The sequence below is a fragment of the Rattus norvegicus genome, chromosome 7 (assembly GCF_036323735.1).
Source record: "Rattus norvegicus strain BN/NHsdMcwi chromosome 7, GRCr8, whole genome shotgun sequence".
Lineage (NCBI taxonomy): Eukaryota > Metazoa > Chordata > Mammalia > Rodentia > Muridae > Rattus > Rattus norvegicus.
Genome location: NC_086025.1, coordinates 135,505,636 through 135,527,520, shown reverse-complemented (window position 1 = coordinate 135,527,520; position 21,885 = coordinate 135,505,636). Strand labels below are relative to the sequence as shown.

General features: G+C 48.4%; 2 protein-coding genes across 42 annotated transcripts in view; one reads left to right on the top strand and one right to left on the bottom strand.

The window, feature by feature from the left end:
* Window positions 1-124: 124 nt before the first annotated feature.
* Map3k12 (mitogen activated protein kinase kinase kinase 12) lies at window positions 125-20,439 on the top strand. 13 transcript variants are annotated; one of them, XM_063263035.1, is made up of 16 exons: window positions 125-252; window positions 8,213-8,299; window positions 8,813-8,901; window positions 12,387-12,865; window positions 13,233-13,416; window positions 13,579-13,770; window positions 13,989-14,147; window positions 14,237-14,395; window positions 15,270-15,378; window positions 15,599-15,708; window positions 15,839-15,955; window positions 16,035-16,172; window positions 16,295-16,919; window positions 17,087-17,157; window positions 17,240-17,501; window positions 17,999-20,439. In XM_063263035.1, the coding sequence occupies exons 4-16, from the start codon at window positions 12,421-12,423 to the stop codon at window positions 18,092-18,094; spliced, it is 2,667 nt and encodes an 888-aa protein (XP_063119105.1). In that variant the 5' UTR covers window positions 125-252; window positions 8,213-8,299; window positions 8,813-8,901; window positions 12,387-12,420; the 3' UTR covers window positions 18,095-20,439.
* Pcbp2 (poly(rC) binding protein 2) overlaps window positions 19,267-21,885 on the bottom strand; it is a 24,553-nt gene continuing 21,934 nt past the window's right edge. For all 29 annotated transcript variants that reach the window (XM_006242420.4, XM_039079651.2, XM_063263994.1 and 26 more), the window contains one exon: window positions 19,267-19,674. In XM_006242420.4, coding sequence (XP_006242482.1) covers window positions 19,638-19,674 — 37 coding nt within the window. In that variant the 3' untranslated portion in view covers window positions 19,267-19,637. The remainder of the gene's footprint in view (window positions 19,675-21,885) is intronic.

Genomic DNA, 21,885 nt, shown 5'->3' with positions numbered 1-21,885 from the left:
TATCACCCCGCCTTCCTCCTTGCGCACCGCCTCCTCCCGAGCCGAGACTGTGAGCATGCGTACTGGCCGAGTGTAGGCGGCCGGGGGCGGGGCGGTAAGGGCTGTCTCCCAGAGAGAACTACAGATCCCAGGCGCCCACGTGCCATCCGGACACCACTGCAGGCTTCGCTGCCTCATTGGTTCTACCGAGAGCGACTTTCTCTAGGCGTTTGCAGATTGGTCACTTGGCCCAGAGGGCGGAGACGAGGAAAGGTATAGCCTTCTTCTTGAGGAAAGGCTGTAATTGGCAGAGAGGCTGCTGGCGTAGTCCTTTTGCTGCCCCAGAGGGTGGGCCTCACCTGGCCACCCTCACCCCAGAGCTGTAGGGTTTTGTAAGTCAGAGTTTTCCTCAGAATTGGTCTCTCAGGCTGGAGCATAATTATCTTGGACCCTCAGCCCTCCGCGTCAAAAAAAGGAAAAAAAAAAACCGTTGCTTTTCTGTGGCTTGCTCTTCGCCTCTCTTCACTAACTTCACGCAGCCTGTCAGGGTTTGTGCCTCTTTAGATCGACCCTAGTGAACCTCTCTTTAACTGCCCGAGAATCATTAGGAGGACATTCTGCTGTGTTTAGTATCAGCTGAAAGAGCACAAGAGTAACTAACGAACTAAAATACGCGCAGAGCTGAACGAGTACTTTTGGATTTCCCAAAGCCTTGATAACCACCAGAGTGAAAGAAGTAGGGGGAATCTTGTGACCTTGGACAGAAGGAGAAAGAGATACCACGAAAAACGCGATTCAAATGGGTCTAGGATGAGATGTCTTGCTAAGAAGGGATAGGGTTAGAGGTAAGAGGAATCTGTAAAGATGATAATGAGCGATCGGTCGACCAGGAACACTGAGGTGGGAAGGGACCTACGACTGGGTGGATTCCAATTGGGTGAAAATGGAGCAGCGACGAGGGAAGGCCAACTGGAGATATCGGTATGACAAGGGACCAGTGCCAGAGCGTTGTGTATACTGAGGGGCTGCGCTCTCGAGATATAAGAGTCTGTAAGACAGGTCACAAGGGGTTCCTACAGAATCCGCATGAGGACCAAAGTGGGACTGCCGTAGGACACCTCCAGGAAGGAGGCACAGGGTCGTGGCCCGCCAGGAACCAGCCTGGAGAGCGCCGGATGGCAGCCTCGGGCTCCTTTAAGAGGCCGGCGACTCCAGCGCAGCATCCCCCGCTCAGGGCGTGTCCGTCCCGGGGGGCCAGGGGCGGGGGCCTTGGAAGGAGCGGGAGTTCAAGTCGAGTGGGAACGGGGCTTAGAGTAGTGGGTGGGGGGCCAAAAGCTGGGGCTGACACCCGTGCACCTGAGCTCCACTCGAGCATCGCCGGTGACAGCTCTCCAGGTCCAGTGGAGGGCAACGGGGGGAGGAGGGGAGGAGGAGGAGGAGGCGGGAGCAGCATCCGGAGCCGAGCTGCAGCAGCGCCGCCTTTTGTGCTGCGGCCGCGGAGCCCCCGAGGTGAGAGCCTGGGCGACTTGTGGGGGTGGGGGGTAGGGATGGGTTCGGGTCTTGGGATCCTGGCGTGGAGGGAGGGTCGGGATACAATTGTGGGGTGGTGGGGGAGGAGGTGACTCGAGGATGCTGAAGCCGTGGGATGGAGGAGCTAGAACCCTGGACCCGACGCCTGGAGATGGGAAGGAACGGGGAGAAGCTGAGGGATGCGGCGGCCCAGCTTGGAGACCAAGAGCCTCCAGAGCTGTGGTGGATTATGCGGGGATGAGGGTGGCTAGGGGAAGACCTAAAGGACAGCGGGCAAGAGCACGTCCTCTTTTTTCTCCTCAACCTCGGGACCGAGAGGAGGAGGGAGAGTTGTGGCCCCCTCCAGGGAAGGGATGGAAGGGCACGGCCTAATGTACCCACTGTCCCCCTCCCCCACTTCTGCACCTAATAGGCTCGACCTGAAAATTAGGCTGCACCTACTCCTGCGTGCCCTGTCCGGGCCCTCTCCCTCCCTTCCATCTGTAATGCCTCTAATCTCCTGCTGTGGCATTCCCTACCTTCCAGCTGTTGCACCCCCCTCCCCCATTTGGATGTGGTTTTCTCTCTCTCTTCTGCCCTGCTCTCCTCTGGTTTCCTTAACCCATTTCCCAGGTCAGGCGCCTCAAAAACCTCCTTTTTCTCACACACTCACCAAACTCCTTGACTTACAATCTTGGTAGGCAAGGCTTTGGCTGACGGTGGCAAGGGAAGAAGGGGTGGGCTCCATAAACAGTAGTAGGAACGCAGGGAGGAGCCTTGTAGCTTTCTGTCTTCCGCCTCTTTGGCCTTCAACCAAAAGAGCATGCACATGAGTTCTTTCACACCCCAGGTGCCCGGAACCTCACTCTGAACCTCCTCTCTTCCTCCAATTCTCCGGGCTGCCCCATGGTTTTCAGGCAGAGGGTCATCCCAAGCTTACACCAGTAGCAAGAATTTGGGAAGGAAAGAAACCAAGTTCCCTCTGAGCCTTGCTGTCCAGACATTGATATTTACAAGTTCAAGAGCGCAGCCATCTCTTGTCTCACGTTTAAGGAGGGAAAGGTATCAGGACCTCAAGCCGACCCCAACCAACTGTTGACTTCCAGGAAGACCCCAAGGTCTAACATTTGTGAAGTCGGAGATCGTTGGTGGGCAGAGGTGGAAGATGGACAGTGTGGCTCAGGTTTCCTAGGCTTCCTCACAAAAGCAAAAACCCTGTAAAGGGCAGTTATTGCTCTGAGGAAGGCCCTGGGGTGTGGGGGAATAATAAAGTGACAGAGACCATGAAATTGTAGCACCCACCTCTGCCAGCGGAAACCATGTTGGCTTCAGGAGAGTTTATCCATTTGACCCTCCAGAAAGCCTGGTCATGTGTGCACTGGGTGAGGGGCCATGCTGTTCTGGGGAGTAGAACTCCAGGGAAGAGCCCTGATCTTGAGTTTTATCTCTTTACTCATGGTATTATATACTCCGGGCAAGCTTTTTACCACCAAACTAAACCAGCGGCTTCTCTCTCTCTCTCTCTCTTTTTTTTTCCAAAAATTTTATTTTGAGATGAAGTGCCACTATGTTGCCTCTCAGAGCTTGAACTTTAAACTCTCTTGCCTCAGCCTTCTAAATAGCTGAGCCTCTGAGGCCTGAGCTAGCAGGTAAACAAAGGAAGAGCAGAGCATGGTGACTGGTACAGGCTTTTAGCCGCAGCACAGTGGAGGCAGATGGAAACAAGTGGATCTCTGAGTTCGAGGCCAGCCTGTCTATACAACAACTTTCAGAGTAGTCAAGACTACATTGAGTCTGTCTCAACAAACTAAAATGAAGAGACCGCTTTGTTTCAGGGTCTGGGGTGTGTGTGGTTCAGTTGGTAAAAAGTTCCTGACAAACATGGCCCTGGGCTTGACCTGTAGCACTGCATAAAGAAAGCCTACTATGGTGCTTCAGTTCCTCCTATACTGGGAAGCAGAGGCAGGAGCTCATGGTCATATTTGACCATGTTGCAAGTTCAAGGCCGGTCTGGGTGACATAAGACCTTGTTTCCAAAAAAGGGAAAGAAAAATGTTTTTTTCTGTATGTTTTGTGTGAGAAACATCATGACTGCCGTCTATAGAGTACATCCTATACTGTGCCAGATCTCTAGGCCAAGAACTGCTTTTGGTTACTTCATTGATGCCTATAACACCCATCAGGTTACACTGTCATCACCGTAGGGATGAGGAACTGAAATGAGTTAGTTTTTCAAGACCCATTAGACAGTCTTGGCGGCCTATTTCAGCAATCAGTGAGCTAAATGGTCAATAGCACAGAGAGGACCAGGATATTGAGGCTCAGCAGAGCATGAACGCAAACACCAAATGCAGAGGCCAGGGGATCTCTAAGTTTGAGACTACCCTGGGCTACACATCAAGTTCCAACCTAGCCAGGGCTACACAGTGAGAGCCCCCCACCCCACCCCCCTCTCTCACACAGATACACACACACAGAAGGAAAGAAATCAGCATGTGGTTAGAGTGGGACTTGCAGTAGCTAGGCCTGTCCCACAGCCTCGTGTACGACTGACATAGGTACCACCGTCCCCATGTGGATGTAGAACAGATGTTGGCAGGCCTCACATACTACAGGCCACCCAGCCAATTAGAAGCAGCCCTGGCCTTTGCTGGCCCTGAGGCCTAGACCAGGGGCATGAGTGGCTGGCTATTACTCAAACTTCATTTTTTTTTAATTAAAAAACATGTAAAAACAAAACCATCACATTTTGTACTAAAAGAAACTCAAAATTATTACTGAAATAATATAAACAAGCCAAAGAAGTGAGTTGGTAACCTACATGCGGTCCAAGCCTGTAATGCCAGCACTTGGGAGAAGAGACAGGAGCTCAAGTCTGGGTTGTGCTATTTGAGACGTTGTCTTATTTAAAGAATTGTGATATTTGTGCTTTCACCTATTACCTTTTTATTAATTTTTTTTAAATTTATGGACATTGGTATTCTGCCTCACTGTATGTCCACATGAGGGAGTCAGATCTTCTGCAACTGGAGTCAGTCATGAACTGGGTACTGAGTTGAACCCAGTTACTTTTGGAAGAGCAGCCGGTGCTTTTTAACCACTGAACCATCTCTCCAGCCCCCTTCCCTGTTACTTTTCTTTTTAAGATTTATTTTATTTATGCGAGTACACTGTCTTTAGACACACCAGAAGAGGGCATCGGATCCCACTACAGATGGTTGTGAGCCACCATGTGGTTGGTGGGAATTGAACTCAGGACTTCTGGAAGAGCAGTCAGTGCTCTTAACCGCTGAGCCATCTCCCCAGCCATGCTGTTACGTTGTTTTAAAGACAGAGTCTCACTGCATAGCTTAGGTTGGCCTTGAACTCAAGATGCACCTGCCTTAGGCTCTCCGTTTGCAGGCGGTCTTAGCCCACAGGGCTCCTTTCAGATAGCTGTGCATGCGAGTTCAGCTCCGGCTCTGTAGATGCAGCTTCTCCAGGCTTGACTGACTGTGAGAGACTCCACCACCCATGGCACCTGGTCCTTCTCTCTGCTTTTACCATCTGAGCAAGGATGAGAGTTAATCTCAGCCATGCCTTCAGAAGGGCTGACAGTATTGCTTCATTAACCAGAGGGAACCAGCTAGGGGGTAAGGATGAGGTGCAGGGCTCCTGGCCTTCCCCAGTCTGCAGAGGCAAGACAGCAAAGACGGAATCTCCAGCATGTCCATTGTCACGTGACCACTGAAACCTGAAATTATCATTGGTCCTGGGGTAGCAAAAGGTCAGAGACCAAGTCTCCCTCTTTTCTGATTGAGCAGGTGAGCCAGCCTCCCTGGAGTCCACAAAGGCCTGTAGTCTAGCTAGCTGGGAAGACAAAACAGAGCTAGGAAAGTGAAAGGCACAGCTCACTGTGCCCCATCTCCTTTTCCTACCCCTCCTCGGCCTTTAAGGCCAGGTAGGAGTCTCCCGGGGACTTGACTTAAGGCAGGGCTGCTGCATCAACTCTTGTCCCTGAGCAGCCCAGCCCAGGCCCTTCCCTCACCTTACTGGCAGAAATATGGTAATAGGGAACCCCCGTTCTCAAAAGGTAACTCCCTAGTCAAAGACAAGGCTTAAGAAAGTGGGTGTTGTTTACATGTGGGGAGAACTGTGGGGTAAGGACGATGGATCCTGTCAGAAGGGGAGGTAAATCTGCAGGCAGGCAGAAGGCACAGCCGCATCCATCAGAAACATCTACCCTTCAAGGTCTCTCAAAGGTAGAGAACCAGGAATCCCAGGCCATGGCCACTTTCCTCTCTGCAACTTCTCAAACTAAGTAGAAGAGAGTGGGATATCCCAGCCTGCAGGAAAATGATGTCCAAGAAGGCAGGGATAGTTCAGTGTAAGAACTCAAGGCATGGACAGATGGCCACACCTCTAAGCAGAGCCTCCAGAGCTGGTCACCACATAACACAAGCCATTGGATTCTGCTGTTAAAGCAAGAGGGAGCAAGAGAGGGGCTGGGGATTTAGCTCAGTGGTAGAGCGCTTACCTAGGAAGCGCAAGGCCCTGGGTTCGGTCCCCAGCTCCGAAAAAAAAAAGAACCAAAAAAAAAAAAAAAAAAAAAAAAAGAGGGAGCAAGAGAGAATTCACCTGCTACAGCCTCCTCTGGCAGGAAAGCCTAGGAGGAATGAGGGAGAGGTGAGGGTGACTTACATACAGGCCCTAACTCTGTAGCCTTGTGGGACCCTGAATGAACCATCGGTAAAATGGGAGAGCTGGCTGTCATTAGAGCCTCTCCCTTGGTAGATAAGGGCAGGGACCACTCTGTTCCCTTGCAGTCTGACACAGATGCGGCCCACCCGTAATTCTTGTGATTCAGAGTGACAGACAAATCCCTCCTCTATGCACCCAGGCACTGCATAATTGATGGCCAGGGAGACAGGTTCCCTCCCCCAAGGTGACCGAATGTCTGGGCCTGGGGCTTCTAGTCTGCCACCCCCAAAGGCCAGGCGCCAAGACCCAGCTGGGGTCAAGGAGACACAGCTGGTGGGTCAGGAATAAAGGAAACAGAAAGGGGGTACATTTGCTGAGAAAGAAGAATCTCCCATTTACCACAGCTCCCTGGGGACCCTCGGCCCTCCCTGTCTTCTTTCAGGTCAAGCTGGAAGATCTGTCAGCCCGAGGGCGGTAGGGTAGCCTGACCATAGTTGAGTAACCTACCTGAGTCTCCCAGCTTCTTCAGCCATTGCCACTGCCCTATAAGGCGAGCATGTGGAAGGAATGGCTTCTCTATGCTCGTCCTTCCCAGCTGCTAGCCCTGGATACCACAGGGCCCTCTAGGGATGCCTGTGTGATCTGAGGCAGGCAGAGCTGCAAACTGATTCTGAGGATGTTATCCTCTCTATGACTAAACTAAGCCCAGATTTGGGGGGGGGCGGGGGAGGGGCACAAACCACTCTAAAAGGCCTGGTGGTGTGATACCCCAAACTCAGGAAGGGAGAAGCGGTCTGTGTTTTTCATCTCGATCTTGCAGGGTTCTCTGCTTTTCAAAACCATCTTTTCAGGCCATCCTCCAGGCTTGAAGCTGTTGGCCAGTCTCTCACCTAGTTCCTTTGACCGTCCTTTTCTCCTCACCCCATCTCCATTTCTTAACTTCTGTGTGGTACCGTACCCCAAAGCAACACCTCGAGTCCTCCCCTCCAATCCCAGCCCCTCTTCCTCCGCCAGGTGCCTGCCTAGCCCAAATAACTGCACGCCGAGGTCAGAGAAGATGGGCTTCAGAGCGCACAGGTGGGGATGAGTTCAGCGCCCGCACCTGCATGCAGGCAGCAAGCTCAGCCTTCCCTCCTCAGTCTGCCCAGGTCAGGGGCGGGTTCCTGCGCGGCCCCGCCCCTGCCTCATGTTCACGTGACCCTGGGCTAATCTTGTCCCGGTGACTTCACGGGCCCAGTAGTCATGGTTACGCCGCAGCGCCCAGCCCTTCCCCCAGCCGGCTGTGCTCTCTTCTCCCCTCTTGGACCCCTCCCACAGCCGCGCCCCCAGCCCCGCACCACGTGACGGTCGGGAAGGAGGTCGACGGGGATGGGGCGCCGTGGCTGTAACCCCTTCCACTCCGCTTGCCGCGGTGACGTCCTGGTGGCCGGGCGGTCCAGCAGGTGGGCCGAGAGCATGCGAGAGATCCAGCCTTGGGGCCTTGGTGAGGGAGGCGGAAGCCTTGGGGTCGTTTGCAGGAAATTCTCCGGTGCGTTCTCAGGCTGGTCTGTGCTTGTAATTTACCTTACAATAGACACCTTGGCTCTCCAAGCCGCACATTTTGTGGGCTGTGTCGGCAATTCACGGGCTATAGTTCCTGATTTCTGGACCTTGGTTTTCTCTAGATCGTAGGAGGACCAATGATGCCTTCTTTGCTTGGCTGTTCTGAGGGTGCTGGGAACTGAGCGATACACAGAGCATGTGCGGGCCCTGGGTGGGTAGAGCAGTGCTCCAACTCTGGTTGGAAGCTGAGCGGGAGCCACGGAGCGGGAAGCTCACGCTTTGCCCACTCAGATGGGAATTAACTAGACAGGGTTGGAACTGCACAGAAGACTTACAGGTTGAAGTGAGACTTGGAAGACAAGAAGGGTAACCTTGTTGGCTGTGGCGCCAGTGGGCCTAATAATGCCAACTGTATTCGTATAATTTTTTAGTTTTTTAATGACATTATGCGTGTGTGTATGTGTGCCTGTGTGTTTGAGCTAATGGCGCCTCACACTTGCAGGGCCTTGGATCCCCTGGAACTGGAGTTATAGGGGTTGTGAGCATCATGTGGATGCTGGGAATGGAACCCCAGTCATCTCGAAGAACAGTAAGCATTCTTGACCCTCAGCTCTTCAGCCCCTTGGCATATATTAATTACACATAATAATGGGCTTCATTATGATATTTAAAACGTATATACAATGTATTTGATCACCCATATTCCCCGTAACTGTTTCCATCGTCCCCACACCCTGCTTGCCCCCTTCCGTTGTCACATCAGTTTTCTTTTTGTGACACAGAGTTTAACTATGTTTGCTAATGGGATCCTAAATGAGGGTTAATTTACAGTATCATGCGCACCTTACCAGTGGCTATACCATCAAAGACAATGTCTTTCTCTTTCTCTAGCAGCCATTAGCTGCATTCACAGTCTCCATAATAGAGGACCAGAGGGAGGGAAGGAGTGATGTGGAATGAGCCCTCCATGCCTCAGGACTGCATGTTCACATAGCCAATATCCTGCAGTCTTATGCTGATGATCACCATATCCCCAGAGTTTATGGCTTTGTTTGTTTGTTTGTTTGTTTGTTTGTTTTTAAGACAAAGTTTCACTCTGTAGCCCAGGCTGGCCTGAAACTCACTGTGAAACCAGAGATGACCTTGGACTTCTGAGCCTCTCACCTCCATTCCTGAGTGCTGGGACTGCTGGTATGTGTTGTTTTGTCCAGTGTTTGATGACTGAACTCAGGGCCTGTTCCATGCTCTGCGAGCACCCTACCCACTGAGCTACCTCTCCGTCCTTCCCACTTTAGACTGCTATATTGTATTAAGGATTAATTGTAGTAACACATTTATACTAAATGCTAACGTACATAATAATTTCTTGAAAAGTTCACATTGTCTTTGGACACTATAATTCAGAACCCTGATAAAGCTTCGTGTCCAGGGTGGCCTAGCTATCAACATAAGTAAGCCACTAAGGTAACTAAAGCAAACAGGCTTTAGATGAGTTTGTGTTTTGGATCTTTTAGAAGCTGGATGAAAAATTAAGAAAGAACTTAAGAGGCGTTTATCCTGGGCCATGTGGTAACAGTTAATGAAGTATCAGGACTAGAGAAAACAGAATGACAACGTGTAGTTTATTTTAAATTACTTTAGTTATTGCAATTTGTGTATGAATATTCTGCCTGTATGCATGTATGTGTACCAAGTGTGTGTCTGTTGGATTCTCTGGAACTGGGGTTAGATAATTGTGAGCTACCATGTGGATGTGGCATTCAAGTCTGCAAGAGCAACTAGTGCTCTCAGACACCAAACCCAGCCCAGGAGGTGGGATTTTCAAATGTGCTAGTTACAGGATCAACGGAGGTGCTTGTTAACTGTGCAGATCCCAAACCAGTCCCATACCCAGTGAGAGTCTTCAAGAGAAAGGACTGCAGATGATGGTTAGGCAGGCTGAGACTCTTGGTTTCCCAAACTTCCTTTGCATATGCTCTGAGCATACCCCTCTATGGCACCCCCTGCACACTGTGGTTCATTCCCAGGCTACTGCAGAGACTAAAGAACCTGCTCAGACAGCAAGCTGTTAGATTGATGTCAGGGAACCTTACATCTCATGCCATGACACCCAACTAAGAAGCAGCTGTAAGAACAGTGCGCCTCTTGGTGTCAAGTTCTGAAATAAGCCTGAGAACTTGAGAGAGCTTGTGGTGCCACCCAGTTCAGCTCTTTATGTGACTGGAGAAATGGACACTTAACTACACTTTACCTGAATCAAAGATAAGGGTTTTGCTGTTGTATTTGTGGTGCCAGCCAGGGATGAGATCCACAACCTGTGCCAATTTGCTTTGTATTTTTTGTTTGCTACTCTGCTACATAAGGTATAGTTTTTTGGTTTTGTTTTTTTTTTTCTTTTTTTCGGAGCTGGGGACCGAACCCAGGGCCTTGCGCTTGCTAGGCAGGTGCTCTACCGCTGAGCTAAATCCCCAACCCCAGGTATAGTTTTATGTAGCCCATGCTGGCTTCAAATTGAGGAGCCTCTTGTCTCCGCCTCTCAAGTGCTTGGATATGTGGTATGTACAGATTTTATTATTTTTGGAGATAGACGAGGTCTTATGTAGCTCAGACTGGCCTCAGATTCACTACTTAGCCAATGACCTTGAATGTCTGATCCTCCTGCCTCCACCTCCCAAGTGCTGGGGTGACAAGCCTGTGTGCCATGCTCAGGTTTATGCACTCCAGGGCATTTTGCATTCTAGGCAAGGGCTCTACTTGAGCCACATCCCCAATCCATTTTCATCTCACACAGGGTCACCTTTATTCAGGCCAGCCTCAGATTTGCTATGTAGCCGAAAATGACCTTCGACGGAGTATTGCCTCTTCCTCCTCAGTGCTGGGATTACAGGCATGCACCACCACAGGAGGATTATTTGGTGCAAGGGCTTTGCGCACGGTTGGCAAGCACTCTACCAACTGAGTACCATCCCAGTTCCTAGACTTGTGATCTTTTAATTAGTGCTATTTAAATAGCACACAGCTATGAACTGGGACCTATTTCTATTGCCTGAGAAGCTGAGTCTTGGTTTGGGGAGTTGGGGGTTGGTTGATAGGGGAAGAGAAAAGAGAAGAGCCCTCTTTTGACCTCCAGAAAACAGCTGATGAAGGATGGGATGGACTCAGGAGAATGACGATGAAGGCTAGAGCTTCACACAACCCCATTGGATAATTCTGCCCTCAACCCCTTTCTTTTTCCAGTTGTGTTGAGAGGATAGTACACCTCTGTGGTTCTGGTTCTAGACACAAGATCATATCTCACTGGAGAGGCCTAAGTGCTATGTGTAAGCACAGAGGAGAGAAGAGAGCCCAGATACTAGGTGTTCCTGGGAAGGCCTCAGTGACTGTTGACAGGGGAAGCCCAGGAACATTATCTGGGTGCCTGCCATACCATGTACCATTCACCACAAGGGAAGTCTAGGTGTATTGCCACTAAATACACTAGAGATTTAGATCCAAACAGGCTGGCAGAAGATCTCTGTAAGTTCAAGGCCAGGCTATTCTACATAGAGTTCCAGGACAACCAGACCTACATAGATCCTGTGTGTGTGTCTGTGTGTGTGTATGTATGTATGTATGTATGTATGTATGTATGTATGTGTGTGTATATTTTGTGTAGGGGGGATCTGATTCATATAACATCTGTGTCTTTCACAGTCAGCCTTGGCTGACAAGAGTGAGTGCTGCAGGGTTAATGAAAATTGTACAGCAGTGAGAAGTTATTTCAGTTGCTTTTTCTTTTTTCTTTTGTCTTTTTTCTTTTTTTTTTGGAAACAACGTCTCACTGTACAAACAGTGCTGGCCTTGAACTCTGCCTCCCAAATGTGTGTGCCACCACACCAGGCCTATTTTTATTATTACTAAAAAAGCATATTATTTCAAATTTATGTGTATTGGTGTTTTGCCTGCATGTATGTGAATGCATCATGTGGTACAGTGACCAAGGAAGCTAGGAGAGTGTTGGATCGCCTAGAACTGGAATTTCAGATGGTTGTTAGTCATGGAGTAGGTTCTGGGACCCGCAGCCAGGTCCTCGGCCAGACTGCCAAGCACGTAAGGCTGAGCCGTCAGCAGACCTTGCTTTTGTTCTTTATTTTTGCCATGCTGGACATGAAACCTAGGGATTCGGGTACCTGTTAAATGTTGCACCAGGGAACTGATTACACCAGCATCACTTACCCTTTCCCAGCAGAGGGTTGGTCTAGTGCCTGACACATGCAGAATGCTTTACATTGCACTACTCTAGCCTTTGTACTTGAGTCTGATACTTAGAAAAGGAAAAGGCAGGGTGTGAATGTGCTGTAAATACATGAGAGGCCAGGACAACACTTTTGGGGGTTGGTTTTCCTTCCACTGAGGAATTCACCAGGCTTTGCACAGCAAATTCTTTTACCCACTGAGCCTTTCTTTAACCAGTACCTGAGTGGGTTTTTACTTCCCTTTGCTTGATGATACTCAAGTATATTACTTGTATACAAGAGTATTGTTGATCAGTAATAGATGCCAAGAGGAAGCTCATCTGCGTCAGGTTTCCCATAAGGGTATGGAGAATGACACTCAGGCCAACTCCAGCTAGGTACTGTGAGCTCTTGCAGTAACTGCGTGTGGCTGATGGCCCTTCCATCCTTAATTCCTCACAGGGCCCGCTACTCAGCACACCTGGCTCCAGAGGCCATGGCCTGCCTCCATGAAACCCGAACACCCTCCCCTTCCTTTGGAGGCTTTGTGTCTACTCTAAGTGAGGCCTCCATGCGAAAGCTGGATCCAGACACTTCAGACTGCACCCCTGAGAAGGACCTGACACCTACCCAATGTGTACTTCGAGATGTTGTGCCTCTCGGTGGGCAGGGTGGAGGAGGGCCCAGCCCCTCCCCAGGTGGAGAGCCTCCTCCAGAGCCTTTTGCCAATAGTGTCCTGCAGCTACATGAGCAGGATACAGGTGGGCCAGGGGGAGCCACCGGGTCACCTGAGAGTCGAGCATCTAGGGTTCGAGCTGATGAGGTACGTCTGCAGTGCCAGAGTGGCAGTGGCTTCCTTGAAGGTCTTTTTGGCTGCCTGCGCCCTGTCTGGACAATGATTGGCAAAGCCTACTCCACAGAGCACAAGCAACAGCAGGAAGGTAGGCCAGATCCCTGTAGGAACACCCTCCATTTCCTTGAACAGCCCTACCAAACTTATTTCCTTTACATCTGTTCCTGGTGCTGGGATTAAACAAACACTACAGCTAGACAAGTGTTTCCTGCACAGCTGAATCCTCAGCTGGCTCTTCAGCATTTCCTCACGCTGTGCTAGGAAACTGAACCCAGGAACAAATGAGCTACACCCTTATATCCCCCCAGCTTCTTCTAAGACCACCCAAGTATTTCTTTCACTAGTCTTTTCAGTTTACTTTGTTCTCTCATCATTGATATATTCAACCAACCCTTGAGTCTCACAGGGCCCTCAGTACAGATCTGGGTCTGTGACTCTGTGCCTCCTACCTACAGACCTTTGGGAAGTCCCCTTTGAGGAAATCCTGGACCTGCAGTGGGTAGGCTCAGGGGCTCAGGGTGCCGTTTTCCTGGGACGCTTTCATGGGGAGGAGGTAGCTGTGAAGAAGGTTCGAGACCTCAAGGAGACCGACATCAAGCATCTTCGAAAACTGAAGCACCCCAACATCATCACTTTCAAGTGAGGTCCAGGGCAGGGGCTAGGGCTGATACCATGACACAAGGGAGTCCCCTCACCTGGGGTTATATACCCTCCCTCAAAGGAGAACTTGAAATGGCGGGGTGGGAATGTCGGTCCCATATGCACAAGTCAGATGCTAAGCTTTACTTGTCTGGCCCTCAGGGGTGTTTGCACACAGGCCCCGTGCTACTGCATCCTCATGGAGTTCTGTGCCCAAGGACAGCTGTATGAGGTGCTCAGGGCGGGCCGCCCCGTTACCCCCTCCTTGCTGGTTGACTGGTCCATGGGCATCGCTGGAGGCATGAATTACCTACACCTGCACAAAATCATCCATAGAGACCTGAAGTCACCCAAGTAAGCATGCAAGATGCCGTGCACATAGGTGACCCGCCCATGGCAGACTGGCCCCTACATTTTAGATTCTCCCTCAAGTCCACTCCTTCCAAGTGCAGTCCTCTGCAGGACTGTGTGGTGAGCCCCTCAACTTTAGGTGTGTCCATCATCATAAACTAACAGCAGTTGAGTGGGTTTTGGAGGGATGTGGATACTGGCTGACTTGTGTTCTTTCCCAGCATGCTAATCACATACGACGATGTGGTGAAGATCTCAGACTTTGGCACTTCCAAGGAGCTGAGTGACAAGAGCACCAAGATGTCCTTTGCAGGGACAGTAGCCTGGATGGCTCCTGAAGTGATCAGAAATGAACCTGTGTCTGAGAAGGTTGACATCTGGTAAGCACCAGGATGAGACTTTTAAGGCTGTTACAGAGGTCATGCAGGTCTGGAAAGAACCCTTCCAAATGATGTTTTCTTGTCCTCAGGTCCTTTGGGGTGGTGCTTTGGGAATTACTGACTGGAGAGATTCCCTACAAAGATGTAGACTCCTCAGCCATCATCTGGGGTGTGGGAAGCAACAGTCTTCACCTGCCTGTACCCTCTAGCTGCCCAGACGGCTTTAAAATTCTGCTTCGCCAGTGCTGGTAAGGACAGACTAGCTGGAAGGAGGGACTGACAAAAAGTTAAGGGGCACCTGGAATTCAGATGTCTAGGCCAAATCTCCCCAAGGGCCAGGACTCAGAGAATGTGTACCAAGGAAACTTAAAACTGAGAACAGGCTGCATCAGCCCACAGAAAACACATCAGATTCAAAGGTCCTCTTTGAACATGTTTCTGATTTGATCTGATGAGCACTATCTATTATCCCAGGTTGCTGTAAAGCAGAAAGACTACATTACTGAGCAGACTGGCTCATTAAATTGGCCTTAGTCCAACAGTGGAAGATTGAATCTATTACTGACATTCCCAGTGTTTCCTTTGATGTAATTGTTTAAAAGTTGTGGGGATGGGCTGGACAGATGGCTCAGCAGTTAGGAACAGACCACTCTTCCTGAGGTCCTGAGTTCAATTCCCAGCCACCACATGGTGGCTCATAACCATCTGTAATGGGATCTGATGCCCTCTTCTGGTGTGTCTGAAGACAGGTACTCATAAAACTAAATTAATAAAAAAATAAAATTGTAGGAAAAGGTATGGCCCTGGCTGTCCTGGAAGTTGCTATGTAAACAAGAATTAAAAGCATATGCCATCATAACCAGACATCAAAAGCTTTATTTGGGTATATAACTGGTGGCACATTCCTTTAATCCCAGCACTTGAGGCAGAGGCCAGCATGAGTTCCAGTACAGGCAGAGCTACACAGAGAAACCTTGTCTCAGAAAAATCAAAAAGGGACAAGTTAGGTTAAATAGACCCCCTATGTGGTATTTTGGTATTAACAAATGGTGTCAGATGGCTCTCTAGATGCTCCGATTCCTTTCTAATAATCCCCCTCCACATTTCACAACTCCATTTCAGGAACAGCAAACCTCGGAACCGCCCATCATTCCGACAGATCTTGCTGCACCTGGACATCGCCTCGGCTGATGTGCTCTCTACACCCCAGGAGACTTACTTTAAATCCCAGGTGTGCTTTGGGTGGAAAAACAACACACCTCTGACCCTTGCAGCCATGGCAGCCTTTGAGATGTGACCAGTTAATGTGACTGGATAGATAAGTCCTTAGAGAAACATCCATTCCCTTTTGCTCATAACTTAATGGCTCAGGTAACCTTCCAAGAGCACAGGTCTGTGAGGTGACAGGGACGTAGTCCTCACCCCCTCCCCCCATGTCTCTCCATCCCTAGGCAGAGTGGCGGGAAGAAGTAAAACTGCACTTTGAAAAGATTAAGTCAGAAGGGACCTGTCTGCACCGCCTAGAAGAGGAACTGGTGATGCGGAGAAGGGAGGAGCTCAGGTATGTGCCTATTTAGGAAAGTGAATCTTATCTAAACAGCAGGAACCATTCATCATGGAGTCAGAGAACAGGGTCCATTTCGGAAGCAAGCGAACCCAGCTCACCGTGGGAAAATCATCTGCCCTTTCAGACATGCCCTGGACATCAGGGAGCACTATGAGCGCAAGTTGGAGAGAGCTAACAACTTGTACATGGAACTGAATGCCCTCATGTTGCAACTAGAACTCAAAGAGAGGGAATTGCTCAGGTAAGTAAGCCTTAGTAATACACCCCTACTTTCATGATGCTAACCAATCTACAAGACCCAACTGAGTGGACTTTTTTAGGCGAGAGCAAGCTTTAGAAAGGAGGTGTCCTGGTCTACTGAAGTCACACACGTCCCGAAGCCTCCTACATGGAAACACGATGGAGAAGCTCATCAAGAAAAGGAATGTGCCACAGAAACTGTCACCCCATAGCAAAAGGTGGGACAAACATGAGGATGAAGGCTGCCATATGGCAAGGACATGGCTCTCTCTTGGAGGGGGGGGTTTGCTTACCACTGTTAATCTGAATATTATGTTTCTCCCCCCCACCCCACCCCCAGGCCAGATATTCTCAAGACAGAGTCTTTGCTACCTAAACTAGATGCAGCCCTAAGTGGGGTGGGGCTTCCTGGGTGTCCTAAGGGCCCCCCTTCACCTGGGAGGAGTCGTCGTGGCAAGACCCGTCACCGAAAGGCCAGCGCCAAGGGCAGCTGTGGAGACCTGCCTGGGCTTCGTGCAGCTTTGCCACCCCATGAGCCTGGAGGACTAGGAAGCCCAGGAGGCCTAGGAGTGGGCCCTACAGCTTGGGATGCCTGCCCCCCTGCTCTCCGTGGACTCCACCATGACCTTCTACTTCGGAAGATGTCTTCATCATCCCCAGACCTGTTATCAGCAGCACTGGGAGCCCGAGGCCGAGGGGCAACAGGGGGAGCTCGGGATCCTGGCTCACCACCTCCACCCCAGGGTGATACTCCTCCAAGTGAGGGATCAGCTCCTGGTTCCACCAGCCCAGATTCACCTGGGGGAGCTAAAGGGGAACCACCTCCACCAGTAGGGCCTGGAGAAGGTGTGGGGCTGCTGGGAACTGGAAGGGAAGGGACTACAGGCCGGGGAGGAAGCCGGGCTGGGTACCAGCACTTGACCCCCGCTGCGCTGCTGTACAGGGCTGCTGTGACTCGTAGTCAGGTAAAGTATGGGGAGGTTCTTCTGCCTCACACCCACTTTCCTTAATCTCCCTAGGGGCCCAAGTGCTATACTCCCAACCCCACTCAACTATGTACCCTTGCCTAATCCTTAATGATTTATCTTTTGACTGGTTTAAACAAACCTACCTACACCCGTCTCTACTGTAGAAACGTGGTATCTCATCTGAAGAGGAAGAAGGAGAGGTCGACAGTGAAGTAGAGCTACCCCCAAGTCAAAGGTGAGTGGTGCTGTAATGGCATCTTTCATTAAGGGAACTTTAAAGGACCACACAAAAGCTATAACCATGCCTCAACATTTAGGTGGCCTCAGGGCCCGAACATGCGTCAGTCACTATCTACGTTCAGCTCAGAGAACCCATCAGATGTGGAGGAAGGTACAGCTAGTGAGCCTTCCCCAAGTGGCACACCGGAAGTTGGCAGCACCAACACTGATGAGCGACCAGATGAACGGTCTGATGACATGTGCTCACAGGGTTCAGAAATCCCACTGGACCTACCTACTTCAGAGGTGGTCCCTGAACGTGAAACCAGCTCCTTGCCCATGCAACACCAGGATGACCAGGTAAGTCTGAGTTCTAACCACTAGACAATGAAAAATGAACTGGGATAAGAAAGCCACGGGGTTGGGGGATTTAGCTCAGTGGTAGAGTGCTTGCCTACCAAGCATAAGGCCCTGGGTTCGGTCCCCAGCTCCGAAAAAAAAAAAAGGGGGGGGGGGAAGAAAGCCAGTCATTTGAGAATCTAAAGATGACTAACCTACAAAAGGTATTTATTTAGCCTTCAAGCCACCAATTTTTTCCAGAACCATTAAAACAAATATCCAAGTATATAGTGCCAGAGGTTTAACTTGTATGACAGCAATACACTGCAGTCAGAGTATCCTAAAAGGAGTCTGCCTAGTGCCTTGGAGCATGACCTATCAACAGTGAGATTTTAAAAAAAGAAAAAAACCTCACCTCCACTGATAATGTAAAAGCACCCCACTGAGGGCCCTCAAAGAATCTGTAATGCTAAAAGATGCTGAGCTCCCCCACTTCACTGCATTTCTACTCTTCACAGGGCCCCAATCCTGAGGACTCAGACTGTGACAGCACTGAATTGGACAACTCCAACAGCATTGATGCCTTGCGGCCCCCAGCCTCCCTTCCTCCATGAAAGACACTCTTATTCCTTGTACATAGAGAAATATTTATATAAATAATATATATGCGCCACATAATCAACAGATAGACGGGGCTTTCTTAGCCGTAAGTCAGGCTTCAGAGTGAACGACGCCCCTGACCAATTAAGTTCTAGGGACACTGGCAGCTGTGGAAATGACTCCAAGTACTACCCTAGAGCTGTAAGGAAAGGACACCGGTCCCTTCTTGCTTCACCCCATTCCTTATGTTGAACAAGCAAGTAGGCATAGAAAAGCCAGGCTTGTCTCTACACTGTCTGTCCCTAAACATGGGGGGCAGGAAGAGGATTCACTTAAAACTGCACTTTTATTTTCCGTTTACTGTTTACACATTTTGCACTTGGGAGGAGGGAAACTAAGGCTGGGTCCTAGGTCCTCCCTCTGAGGTTTCTCAGGTGGCAATGTAACTCATTTCTTTGTTCCTGTTTCTCTGCCAAAGCCCTGGCTTTGGGCCCAGAGGCAAGTTAGAAGATTAATAGCATGTGATGGCTCAGGCTGAAGAACTGGGTGCTGGTTAAGTCCCCGCTGTTATCTGGTGCCTGGTAGGGGTGGGGACTGTCATATTGTAACCCCTGTGAACAACCCTGAAATATAACCACTCCATGCAGGCCCAACTGTCGAGGGTTTTCTTGGTGAATGAGTGGAGTGGTAATACATGGATTAAGTCTTGGATTTAAGATTTTACCTGAGGAATTTGGATAAGTTACTTTCTAAGTTAACATAAATGGCAGCAGGTAAACTTTTCTAAATGATTTCAGGACAAGAACACAAGGTCTCACAACACCTGTGGAGAAAACTAAATGATTACTAGACTTTAAAATTAAAGTATGCACGAGGCAGTGATTCTCAAGCTTCCAATCGACACCTTCCTGTCCCAGCTCCATAAATGCACTGTACAATGCTGCTGTACAATCCCAGGGTAAGTGTGACTGTCAGTCTTCAGAGGCCACCCAGGATCATGGGGGGGAAAAGATTGAGGGCAAATTACAAAAAAAAAAAAAAAAAAAAAAAAAAAAAGGGAGTGGTAAAAAAGGAAGTCCACTAATTCTATTTAAATGGAATCAGGGCTCTATAAAAATAGTATCAGACAGGAATAACACCCGCATAAGTCACTGTGGCATCCAGTTTCTATTCACAAAGAAAAAGCTCCAGTCCATCTTTTAATTCTTTTTTTGAAAAATTCCTGACATTACAGAACTAAACTGAAATGTATTAATAATCCACTCTTACATTTCCATGACAAACAAAAATTCATGAGCCAAAAAAAAAAAACAAAACAAAACAAAAAAGGGGGAGAAGCTTATAAAACTAAATATGGATATCTCAGCGTAACTGCTGAACAGAGAAAAGAATTAAAACACTTTAATTAAAAAATCATGAGTGGATGATAAAGTGTGTAGAAACTGAAAATTTACAAACTATTTAAAACCTGGAATCGCTGACTGTTCAGAAACTACACAGATGGATCATGGGTGGTGGTGAACAGCAGAAAGGGATTATGGATGAATCTGCTCTGTTCTAGCTGCTCCCCATGCCACCTGTCTCCGAGGAAAGCCTGTAAAACAGAAACAAGAGTAAAGTCAGTTTACCTGGCTATAATCAGTAGTTCATTACACCAGAGTATCTCAAGGTTTCCTAGATTAACTCGTACTGTGATGTTTAAGGCTGTGTGTGTGTTCTCAGAAGAGCATAACAAATAAGTGTTTTATTCTTTGGAAACTGAAAGCATTTCTAGAGAACATTAGACTTCAAGAAGTTGATCCTATCATGTGTTTTACACTAGAACAGCCTACCAATGTGAAGCAGTTTTGTGTTGGGAGCATTAACACATCTGAAGATATTAATAGTGTGTTACAGGGAGGAGCAGAAATAGGAACTACAGTGAAGAATTCAGAACAAATACTAACAGGAAAACAAGTATCAGGACTTCAGTTCCTTAGCTCACTCTTCAAAATCCAAAACCTGTGGCCTTCCTGTGCCACATCTTCCTTATACACAGGCCTGGCTACGGTGCCTTTCTACTTGTTTCAAATAGGTCAGTTAAGGTCCTGGAGTACAATTAAGCTTTGAGATAAAGTTATTCACTATCTTTGGACAGCAGCAAAATTTCTCCTTCTGAAGATAACTGGAGGTGTAGTCTCAGTCCTACACCATAAACTTAACTTGCTTAACTTCTCAAAGAGCTGACTGACATCCATTCATGATGTTTGGTTAGTACCATGTGCACTAAATGTACAAATACCATAGGGGAAGGGGTATGTCCCAGAAACCAGAGAAGTCATTCTTCAATTAAAAGCTGTGTTTTCTTTAAAGTCAGAAATTATTTGTCCTGTCTATGTTACTACCCTGACGTACTTAAACATTAAATATACATGTGAGATCTCAAACTATGCAGAGTGAGGCCTCTCATAGGTAAAATGCAGCATGGAGGGGAATCTTTGTAAATATGCCAAGGTAGCAAGAGCACACCTGGAATACCAGTGCTAGGGAGGTGGAGAGGAGGGCATATAGTCTACACAAACCACTGAGCCCCAAGTTCAGTCATTCAGTGTTAAAACAGATGCAGTTAGTACTGTATGGCATCTGTAGTCCCAGCACATCAACAACAAACAAATGGGAGGCAGAGAATGAATTCCTAGAAGCTGGAAAGTGAGCTTTTAGCAATGATCAAAGCACTATCTGAAACAGTGGAAGATAATGGCCACCACTTGTTCACTATGGCACATATGCACCTAGGCCCAACACATGGACCCATAAACAAAACACAAACACACAGAACAGATTTTGTCTATTCCAAAAATGGATGACTGTAAGGTAAATAAGCTTTAGGGACACAAGAGATTGCTCAGTGGTTAAGAGCACTTGCTACGCTTATAGGGAACCAGATTTAATTCCTAGAACCCACCCACAAAAATGCCTGTGACTCCAATTCTATGGGATCCAACATTTTCAGGCCTCCAAAGGTCCGATACATGTATACTTAGGCAAACTCTGAATAATAAGTGGGAAAGAAAGTTTAAATGTAACTGGCTACTTTTAATCTAGTATCTATCCAGTACTCACTATAAGGCCTTATTAGGAATTTAAAAAGCAAGATGTAGTAGATGAGTTACAGAGGCAAATCTCAACCAGAAATACTATGACTTTGAGATCAGATATATAAATATATGCACCAAAACTTAAAATTTTTCACACCAAAAACATTTGTTTAAAATGATAGTACCACGCCCCTTCCCTGATCATCTGGATTATCTCCCAGCAACTGTTTATTTGGGGTATTTGTTGAATTAAGGCCAAGAGGCCTTCCAACAAAATTAAAAACCAAATCTCAATGGAGATGGTTATCAGCATAGTAAGTTTTAACTATAGAAAGAGTTGAACTACACAACATAGGAGGCCAGCTAACATCCAAGAATAAGCCTACAGTTTGCTCTCCTAAAATCTCTGACCCAGGCTGGGTGGGGGGTAGTGCATGCCTTTACTCTCAGCACTCAGAGACAGAGGTAAGCACATCTCTGAGTTCAAGGCCAGCCTTGTCTACAGAACAATTTCCTGGACAGCCAGGAACGAACGAACACACGAATGAACACACACACACACAAACACAAGATATGTGAATGAATATGTAAGGCTAGTGTGGAATAAATGAGCCATAATAACCTGAGAAACTAGGAGCAATCATAATACACATGAGAACTATGTCTTTCTGAGATTGTTCAACAGTGTTACCATTAAGGCATGGAAAAGACCATTCCAAAAAAAAAAG